The sequence below is a fragment of the Eucyclogobius newberryi genome, unplaced genomic scaffold, assembly GCF_026437365.1.
Source record: "Eucyclogobius newberryi isolate DKJ021-1_F unplaced genomic scaffold, fEucNew1.0.hap1 SCAF_1, whole genome shotgun sequence".
Taxonomy (NCBI): domain Eukaryota; kingdom Metazoa; phylum Chordata; class Actinopteri; order Gobiiformes; family Gobiidae; genus Eucyclogobius; species Eucyclogobius newberryi.
This window is the reverse complement of record NW_027315723.1, coordinates 53,434,702-53,445,742: the sequence shown is the minus strand read 5'-3', so window position 1 is coordinate 53,445,742 and position 11,041 is coordinate 53,434,702. Positions and strand designations below refer to the sequence as shown.

Here is an 11,041-nt window from a genome sequence, read left to right as displayed (position 1 = left end):
GGCCCCGCTCCATCAGGAACATCTGAGCAGCAGCAGCAGGGGCCAAGAGTTTCCCTCAGGCCCGTCAGACCTGCTACAAAGTACAAACGTACACGGCTGTATTTGAAGAACACGTGGAGGTGGCTTAGAACAATAGTCACCTTTTGTAAAGGAAAATGAAAAGATCAAAGTTGAAATATGTAGAGCTAAACAAAGTACTCTCCTGGACTGAAAAGTACTTTTGTGTAGTTCGTCTGAAATGGTCACGGTGAAGATTTTGACTTAAGACCAGGTTTTGATTTCAACTGAAATTACTTTTTTAAAGTTCATTTGACAAAAAACAGCACCATTTTTGATACAATTTATGCTTTAATAGTGTGAAAAAAGTTTTACTCTAAAAGTACATATTTCAAAAGGTACTAGTACAGGTATGTATACTGCATCTAGTCCTGGTTTAATCCTGGTGTAGACCTGGTTTAGTCACGGTTTAGACCCGGTTTAGACTCTGTTTAGTCCTGGTTTAGACCTGGTTTAGACCCGGTTTAGACCTGGTTTAGTCCTGGTTCAGACCTGGTTTAATCCTGGTTTAATCCTGGTTTAGACCTGGTTTAGTCCTGGTTTAGACCCGGTTTAGACCTGGTTTAGTCCTGGTTCAGACCTGGTTTAGACCTGGTTTAGACCTGGTTTAGACCTGGTTTAGACCTGGTTTAGACCTGGTTTAGACCTGGTTTAATCCTGGTTTAGACCTGGTTTAGACCTGGTTTAGTCCTGGTTTAGACCTGGTTTAGACCTGGTTTAGACCTGGTTTAGTCCTGGTTTAGACCTGGTTTAGACCTGGTTTAGTCCTGGTTTAGACCTGGTTTAGACCTGGTTTAGACCTGGTTTAGTCCTGGTTTAGACCTGGTTTAGACCTGGTTTAGACCTGGTTTAGACCTGGTTCAGACCTGGTTTAGACCTGGTTTAGACCTGGTTTAGACCTGGTTTAGACCTGGTTTAGTCCTGGTTTAGACCTGGTTTAGTCCTGGTTTAGACCTGGTTTAGACCTGGTTCAGACCTGGTTTTGTCCTGGTTTAGTTCAAGTCAAGAATGAACAGATCCTTGTGTGACTCATGTTCTCTTTATATGACTTATATCTCTTGTATTGACAGTTACAATAAACGGCACAATCTTAACTGAGCAGATGAAGCTGTAAATGTTGTAAATGTTGTAAATGTAGTAAATGTTGTAAATGTAGTAAATGTTGTAAATGTTGTAAATGTTGTAAATGTTGTAAATGTAGTAAATGTTGTAAATGTAGTAAATGTAGTAAATGTTGTAAATGTAGTAAATGTAGTAAATGTAGTAAATGTTGTAAATGTAGTAAATGTAGTAAATGTTGTAAATGTTGTAAATGTAGTAAATGTTGTAAATGTAGTAAATGTTGTAAATGTTGTAAATGTAGTAAATGTTGTAAATGTTGTAAATGTAGTAAATGTTGTAAATGTTGTAAATGTTGTAAATGTAGTAAATGTTGTAAATGTAGTAAATGTAGTAAATGTTGTAAATGTAGTAAATGTAGTAAATGTTGTAAATGTTGTAAATGTTGTAAATGTAGTAAATGTTGTAAATGTTGTAAATGTAGTAAATGTTGTAAATGTAGTAAATGTTGTAAATGTTGTAAATGTAGTAAATGTAGTAAATGTTGTAAATGTTGTAAATGTTGTAAATGTAGTAAATGTTGTAAATGTAGTAAATGTTGTAAATGTAGTAAATGTTGTAAATGTTGTAAATGTAGTAAATGTAGTAAATGTTGTAAATGTTGTAAATGTTGTAAATGTAGTAAATGTTGTAAATGTTGTAAATGTAGTAAATGTAGTAAATGTAGTAAATGTTGTAAATGTAGTAAATGTAGTAAATGTTGTAAATGTTGTAAATGTAGTAAATGTAGTAAATGTTGTAAATGTTGTAAATGTAGTAAATGTAGTAAATGTTGTAAATGTTGTAAATGTAGTAAATGTTGTAAATGTTGTAAATGTAGTAAATGTTGTAAATGTTGTAAATGTAGTAAATGTAGTAAATGTAGTAAATGTTGTAAATGTTGTAAATGTAGTAAATGTTGTAAATGTAGTAAATGTAGTAAATGTTGTAAATGTTGTAAATGTTGTAAATGTAGTAAATGTTGTAAATGTAGTAAATGTTGTAAATGTAGTAAATGTTGTAAATGTAGTAAATGTTGTAAATGTAGTAAATGTAGTAAATGTTGTAAATGTTGTAAATGTAGTAAATGTAGTAAATGTTGTAAATGTTGTAAATGTAGTAAATGTTGTAAATGTTGTAAATGTTGTAAATGTTGTAAATGTAGTAAATGTTGTAAATGTAGTAAATGTTGTAAATGTAGTAAATGTTGTAAATGTAGTAAATGTTGTAAATGTTGTAAATGTAGTAAATGTAGTAAATGTAGTAAATGTAGTAAATGTTGTAAATGTAGTAAATGTAGTAAATGTTGTAAATGTTGTAAATGTAGTAAATGTAGTAAATGTTGTAAATGTTGTAAATGTAGTAAATGTTGTAAATGTAGTAAATGTTGTAAATGTAGTAAATGTTGTAAATGTTGTAAATGTAGTAAATGTTGTAAATGTTGTAAATGTAGTAAATGTTGTAAATGTTGTAAATGTTGTAAATGTAGTAAATGTAGTAAATGTTGTAAATGTAGTAAATGTAGTAAATGTTGTAAATATTGTGAATATTGTATATTTAGGCCCGAGCGCCACAAGCTGGCGAGAGGCCTATTAATCTCGTAAGGCCGTGCGAAGCACGGCTGCGAAAGTGCGCACGTAGTGCGCACAAAATCGAGCGCGAGGCGCTCGCCCACTTCCAAACACTCACTAACGCATTCCTCCACTCACGCACGCCCCGTGCATACTAATTAGTAGTAGGAAAATGGAACATTACCGTTGTAAACGGGCGAAGCCCGTGCAAAAGTGCGCACTAAACGAGCACTTTACATTGAGGTGACGACCGCGAAGCGGTCGTCATCCCCATATAAAGCTAAGTAGCTCACGAATACGTTCCCCATCTCTTGCATGTTCCGTGCATATAAACATGTAATGCAAAAATTGAACATTATTACTGTATAGAGGGCCAAAAACACAAAGTGGGCGGAGCCCACTCAAAATTAACGAAAGTACCCGTCAGTGACCAGGGACCCACACCATGAGGTAGGAAAGCGCGAGCGCTTTCCAAAAATGTATAGTTTATGATATTTGAAAAATGGGAAACATTGTTTTCGCATCGGAATATTATTCTTTCTTCTTCTTCTCGGGACCAACCCCCCTATTTTTCACCCAGTGAACATTGACGAAAAGTCACAAAAATTTGCACACCTCTAAAAATCGTGCCTCTCTACATTCTGGCTATTTCCCTTTTCTAAAATAAAAAAATTGGCGCGTCAGCGCCCCCAAATGTACCAAAAATGCATTGAGAGATGGGAAATGACCCAAAAAAAATCTGATCGTAGAATCATGAAATTTGGCGCAGAGGTCGATGGTGACAAGAGAAGTAAAAAATATTATTACGGCAACGCCGTCCGCCCAACCAAATGTCGGCCATATTGCTTCAAAAATGGCTAAACATGACTTCGGAGTTTTTCCAAACGTCGTACTTTTACGAACTCCTCCCAGGGCGTTGGCCCTAAAAAGCTGAAATTTGGTGAAAATGCTACTGAGGAGTGGGACATCAAAAGTTATCCAAATTACATTGATACCTCTCACGGTCTCTGTGCGGCGAAGCCGCAAACTTTAGCTAGAATTTCAGAAATCTCCCATATTTAAAATTTCTGCCGTTTGCGCAGATAAAGTCCGAATTGCATCAAATTAGAATCAGTTGTTAAACTCTTTGCCCTAAACTCACTTGAAGTGAAATAAATTCATTTGGCGCCACAGCGCCCCCTACAGATTTTATATGGAGGTTAAATGTTTAGTTTTGCAAAATTATATGAAATTTGACACACAACTCAATTTTAGCATCCCCATCAGAAAAGTCAATGAGACTCATGTCATAATTGTTATGGCGTTGCCGTAACGATGACCGAAACCTTTCATGTTATTCCAATGGGGAAATCGCCAGAACATGTTTACACTTTCACAAACTCCTCCCCCTCAGGGCGTTAGCCCTATAAACCTGAAATGTGGTGAGACTCATCTTCAGGACCATCAAAAGTGATCCACATTTTTATTCAAAGAGTCACCGTGTCTGTGCGGCAAAGCCGCATATTTTGCCAAGAATTCAAAATAAAATAGCTTTTTGATGTAAAACAAAGGGGAGAAGATGTGACAGCGTCACAGATTCAGCAGTAGGCATAATAAAAGGACAATTGGGGCGCGTTAGCGCCCCCTCCTCTTGCGGTGTGGCGGCGGCGTGGCGAGGGCCGATCATTGCCGCTTGCGGCTATATTTAGGCCCGAGCCCCAGCAGGGGGAGGGCCTATTGCTCCCGCAACGCTGCCGAAGGCAGCGTTGCAACTGTCTGACCAAACATGCGGGCTGCGCCCGCATGTTTGGTACCCCGTCGCCCCTGGCAAGTACAGTGAACTAGCCCATGCCGAAGGCATGGATCATGCATACTTACTCCTGCTATGACAGAAATAGTCAACAATTAGTGAATGGGCGTAGCCCATTCACTAATTGTTGACAACAGCAGCGCGAAGCGCTGCATTCCTCCAAAAACCCTCCTGGCATCGTCCCGTACGCGAGAATCCATGCCGCAGGCATGGGCCATGCTTGTATCTGCTCAAATCAATGGAAGTCTATGGGGAGTGGGCGGGGCATCCCGACGGAATAGGGAGTGACGAGCGCGTAAGCGCTCGTAATGATGATTCCACCCCATGGCGGCATCGGGAAGGCTTAGAGCTTTCAAACGATGTATCATTTGTTGTTATAGTAAAAACGGCTATATTGTTTTTGCTAAAAATATTATTATTATTATTATTATTATTTTTCTTGTTCTTCTTCAGCGCTTTGATCTCTAATTTGACCCCCTGAACATGCTCAAAAACTCACCAAACTTTGCCCAAAATTCAGAATCGGCGAAAAAATTTATTTTTTCTGGGCCATTTTTTTTTTCGTTAAAAAATGGCGCGACAGCGCCACAGACAAAAGTCAAAATACATTGCGCCTATGGGAGACGCCCCGAGGTCAACTTTGGCGTAAAGCTACGAAATTCGGGACACGCATTCCTCTCGTGAGGATAAACAAAAAAAATCATTGTGGCCACGCCCCCAAACTTACCCTATGGCCGCCATCTTCCTTTGAAAATGAAAACAAGCTGAGTTAGCCATTTTGTTTACGTCAAACTTTGACGAACTCCTCCTAGGGCGTTTTGCCCACCGACTTCAAAATCGGCGTACGTCCTCTGGACAAGTGGGGCATCTAAAGTTATCCAATTTTTTGAGATACCTTTTACGGTCTGTGTGCGGCGCAGCCGCAAAGTTGGACAACTTATTTTGGAATATTGCAGATCTAAAAATTGCTCCCATTTGATCAAAACCAGTCCGATTAGGACCAAATTTGAATCAGTTGTTAAACTTTCTAGTTTGGACCAGTTTAGGCTGACAAAATTGAAATGGCAGTGATAGCGCCCCCTACAGAGTGACCTTTAAATTAACATTGAAGGTCAAAAATTAGTTTTACCAAAATTGTCTAAACTTTACCCAAAATTCTATTTTGCCGTCCCGATCACAAAAGCCAATCACAAAAATGCCTAAATTTTTACGCCGTAGTCGTAGCGATGACAGAAACCTCCCATGTTATCCCTATGGGAAAACCACAAAATCTCTCAAATTACCACATTTTTATGTTTTACACTTTAACGAAGTCCTCCTAGTGCGTTTTGCCCACCAACCTCAAAATCGGTGTACGTCCTCTAGACAAGTGGTGTATCTAAAGTTATCCAAATTTTAAGGATAACTTTTACGGTCTTTGTGCGACGGAGCCGCAAACGTTTCCCAGAATTCTGACTATTTGGCCTTCAGAGTGGCCTATAAACAATAGAGTTTTTCCAAATGACATGATATTTTGAACAAAATTCTAATTTGCCATCCTGATCATAAAAGTATGAGAGCCAAAGTCATATTTTGTACGGCGTAACCGTAGCGTTGACAGAAACATCCCATGTTATCCTTATGGGAAAATCGTAGAATCGCTCAAATCACCACATTTTTACGCTTCACACTTTAATGAACTCCTCCTAGGGCGATTGTCCGATCAAGTTCATATTTGGAGAATATCATCTACACAAGCGGGGCATCAAAACTTACCCATATTTTGATTCTAAGTGCTACGGTCTCTGTGTGGCGGACCCGCAAATATATGTCAGAAATGGGAAAACAGCGAAATCTCTAAAATCACCACATTTTTACGCTTCACACTTTAACGAACTCCTCCTAGGCCGATTGCCCGATCAAGCTCATATTTGGGGAAAATCATCTACACAAACGGGGCATCAAAAGTTATCCATAATTTGATTTTAAGTGGTACGGTCTCTGTGCCGTGGAGCTGCAAATAAACTGTCACAAATGGGAAAAACGCCAAATCCTTGAAATGTTCACATTTACGCTTCACACTTTAACAAACTCCTCCGTGGGCAATAGCTCGATCAAGCTTTACTTTGGGAAAAATCATCTACACAAGCGCGGCATCAAAAGTTATCCATATTTTTATTCCAAGTGCTACGGTCTCTGTGCGGCGGCGCAGCAAATTTGACTGACACTTGTGTTCATTTGCACTGGATTGGCCATGTCCAATGTGTCGCCGTCTGTCAAGTTCTTTTTTTATTCAACACACAATAAGGGCGCCATCTTTATCAAGTCAAAAGCGCAGAGTCGGAAGGCCGGCGGCCCGCGAGGGCCGTTGGATGCCGCTTGCGGCTTTAATTGTCATTGTTTTCTCACCTCCTCCATGTAAACAGCAAGCCCCCGGAAGCCAAGATGGCCGCCATTGAAACCTATGGAGCTGCTCATTGGCTCATGGTTCCCAAAAAGTTTTTTAGTTCCGCATTACTTCCTGAACAGTGGTATATCTCCTCCCACTTTTGTGACGTCATCGCCGTGAGGCTTTGGCGTCGGGAGCGCGCACGTCACAGCAGCGTGAACGACTGAGAAGTCAACACGGACTTTTGGAATAATTCGGCTTGAAATAGTCTGTTTACGTAACGTATAATGATGGATTGTTATATCCATCTATAAATATACATGTATCATGATGTAAAGCTCTGATATTTAAGAGAATTATAAAGAAGTGTTAAGATAAAAAGTCTGGTTTAATGACAATAAATTACATTTAGAGGTTTAATAACGTCCTCATCATTTTCTGTAGTTTTTGGTTTGGGTATTTATTTTGTTATTAACTTTTCAATTATTTATTTACATAATATAATTTGGCCAATATGCATTTTTTTTAATCAGATGAGAAGAAATATAAAATATAATCATCGATTCTGTTACATAATTGAGTTAAGAAGTATTTAATTATATTCAGTTTCCTTTTGTGTCGTTTTTGTATCATGTCAATCTTTAATAAATACAAAACACATTTGTTTATTAATGTCTTTAATAAGAATAATGAACATGAATGAACGTGTTCAATAAATGCAAATCTGATTATATTTTTCCCCATGTGGGACAATAAAGGAATATCTTAAATGTTAAATTGATTTTAGCCAGTTTTAGTTGAGTTTTAAAGCTACAATGTGGGAGTCCCTTATTAAGGAGTTTTGGAGTCTGTGTAATGTTCATTATTATTATCATTAATAGAATCAGAAAATGTATTGCCATTGTCAAAGAACAGAATTCACAAACAGTGGAACTTGCTTTGGTGATTCAGTGCAACATAAAAATATTAACAATGATAAAACAACCTGTATAAGTCAAATAGAACAAACTGAATAAAATAAGATATTCTTTTATTGTCCACACATGAGGAAATGTCGTTGTTGCAACACAGCAGATCCAGAGGAAAAGGACAGAAAACTTATAGGAAGTTTAAAAAACACTCTTAATAGATCGATCTTAATAGAAGAACTCTTATAAATAAAAACTCCTATAGACAGAACCTCTCATACCTTAATAAAGAATGGAGGGGGAAATAAAGATAAAATAAAAACAGCGTAAGACAAAATAATACTAATAATAATGGTAAAATAAACACTCTTTTTACATCAGTTATATGCACATGAATGTGACACTATTGCGTTAAATACTGAATATCTCAGTATTTAACAAGACTTTGTTTCCATGGCTACGCAGTCTTCTGTACTTCAGTAAACTCCTCCGTTCAGCTCCATCGTATGACTGAGACAAACAGAACATGTCACAGCTTTAGATTATACAAGTCATAGAACATACACTTCACATGTATTAGATTTATACAAGTCATAGAACATACACTTCACATGTTTTAGATTTATACAAGTCATAGAACATACACTTCACATGTTTTAGATTTATACAAGTCATAGAACATACACTTCATATGTTTAGATTATACAAGTCATAGAACATACACTTCACATGTATTAGATTTATACAAGTCATATAACATACACTTCACATGTTTGTCCTGAAGCTGCTTCACAGACACATGTGACACAGCAGTGGCTCTTTTGAAGAACAATTATCATTTAGTTTTTTTGGTCATAACAAAACAGACATTTTAAAAATTCTACTGATTCTACACTGTTTACTTTTAGTCGAGGCACAAGTTATTATTAAAATACCTTTTGCTTTGGAGTCGTCAGGAGTTTACTTGAGATGACCTGCAGTGACCTGTAGTGACCTGCAGTGACCTGTAGTGACCTGCAGTGACCTGCAGTGACCTGTAGTGACCTGCAGTGACCTGTAGTGACCTGCAGTGACCTGTAGTGACCTGTAGTGACCTGCAGTGACCTGTAGTGACCTGTAGTGACCTGCAGTGACCTGTAGTGACCTGCAGTGATTAGGTCTGCAGTGACCTGTAGTGACCTGCAGTGACCTGCAGTGACCTGCAGTGATTAGGTCTGCAGTGACCTGCAGTGACCTGCAGTGACCTGTAGTGACCTGTAGTGACCTGTAGTGACCTGTAGTGACCTGCAGTGACCTGCAGTGATTAGGTCTGCAGTGACCTGCAGTGACCTGCAGTGACCTGCAGTGACCTGTAGTGACCTGCAGTGACCTGTAGTGACCTGCAGTGACCTGTAGTGACCTGTAGTGACCTGCAGTGACCTGCAGTGACCTGTAGTGACCTGTAGTGACCTGCAGTGACCTGTAGTGACCTGCAGTGACCTGTAGTGACCTGTAGTGACCTGCAGTGACCTGCAGTGACCTGTAGTGACCTGTAGTGACCTGTAGTGACCTGCAGTGACCTGCAGTGACCTGTAGTGACCTGCAGTGACCTGCAGTGACCTGTAGTGACCTGCAGTGACCTGCAGTGATTAGGTCTGCAGTGACCTGCAGTGACCTGCAGTGACCTGTAGTGACCTGTAGTGACCTGCAGTGACCTGTAGTGACCTGCAGTGACCTGCAGTGATTAGGTCTGCAGTGACCTGCAGTGACCTGTAGTGACCTGCAGTGACCTGCAGTGACCTGTAGTGACCTGCAGTGACCTGTAGTGACCTGCAGTGACCTGTAGTGACCTGCAGTGACCTGCAGTGACCTGTAGTGACCTGCAGTGACCTGCAGTGATTAGGTCTGCAGTGACCTGCAGTGACCTGTAGTGACCTGTAGTGACCTGTAGTGACCTGCAGTGACCTGTAGTGACCTGTAGTGATTAGGTCTGCAGTGACCTGCAGTGACCTGCAGTGACCTGCAGTGACCTGTAGTGACCTGCAGTGACCTGTAGTGACCTGCAGTGACCTGTAGTGACCTGTAGTGACCTGCAGTGACCTGTAGTGACCTGCAGTGACCTGTAGTGACCTGTAGTGACCTGTAGTGACCTGCAGTGACCTGTAGAGCTCTGGACAGCACACACAGACTAAACTCACTGGTCAGCACTGAAGATGAGAAAGATACTCATTAGAACATTGATATATTCTGCATATTTAACAGAGAAAAGCTGGAATATGTTATTGACAGATTTACATTTCGCTGTAACACAAAAGTTCCTCTTTTCACATAAATTTTTAAAGCTAGAACCAAAAGTCATTTATGTATGCATAAGTTTAAACCTTAGAAGTTAGAACATAACTGACATGTTCGCTAAATCTCTACATATTCCATGGAAGTAAATCCATGACATTCCTATAGAAAACAAGCGTGTGCTTTGCTGTTTAAACACAGTACACTTCATTATGAAATATGTAATAAAACCTCAAATGTGGTCTCAGCCCCTGTAAGTACAGCACTGTCACTTTTAAACACCTTTACATTTATATGTGTAAGATATGACCCATTATAGCAGGTTATATTTGAATTATTGGTTGTTTTTTATAGCACATCATACAAACATCACTTTATTTCCCTTCTTTCTCTAGTTTTCCTTGATCTGTGCATAACCTCTTGTCTCTTAGAACATTTAGTAAGAGAAATAATTAGTTATTTATTTGCAGAAGCACGAACCATCGTGACGTGTTGTTGCATCTTTGTGTAGCTAAACTTTAGCTTACGTTAGCTCGTGTTAGCTCGTGTTAGCTCGTGTTAACTTGTGTTAACTGTGTAATCGTTGTTTTACACTTCATATGGAACGATGTGTGAAACGTGAGGAATGACAAACAAACACAACTTACGTGTCTCGTGGTCTCGTCTCTTTCTTCTGCTTGTGTTTAGTTTCCGTCACGTGTTCTCCCGAGGCTCGTTCATGAGGGTCACGTGCGCGCTCGGTGCGCGTACACCGTTCACCGGGAGGTTAAAAATGTATTTTTTAAGTATTTTAGAAACAGTTGAAGAGTGAAATTCCTTCTATTTTATTTTTAGACTAAAAACAATTTAGCATGTTTGGTAATTTTAGAGGCCGAACTCCTGAAATGGTCCGACCAGGAGGCTGCATTCTGCGAAGTGGCCACTACTCAATTTGGAGCCAGAGGCAGAGGGGGCGTGGCCTATCCAGATAATAGATCCA

General features: G+C 39.2%; 1 protein-coding gene across 4 annotated transcripts in view; it reads right to left on the bottom strand.

Annotated features, from left to right (window-relative positions):
* The window catches only part of LOC140362625 (uncharacterized), a 112,796-nt gene extending 102,016 nt beyond the window's left edge, over positions 1–10,780 (bottom strand). The window contains exons 1-2 of one of the 4 annotated variants that reach the window (XM_072448755.1): positions 10,710–10,780; positions 1–73 (exon numbers count right to left, since the gene is read on the bottom strand). The exon at positions 1–73 is cut by the window's left edge and continues 237 nt beyond it. In XM_072448755.1, coding sequence (XP_072304856.1) covers positions 1–22 — 22 coding nt within the window. In that variant the 5' untranslated portion in view covers positions 23–73; positions 10,710–10,780. Of the gene's footprint in view, positions 74–6,903; positions 6,930–10,709 lie in introns of those variants that run through there. The other 3 variants (XM_072448764.1, XM_072448745.1, XM_072448736.1) reach the window with 3 other exon arrangements.
* Between the last annotated feature and the right edge of the window lie 261 nt (positions 10,781–11,041).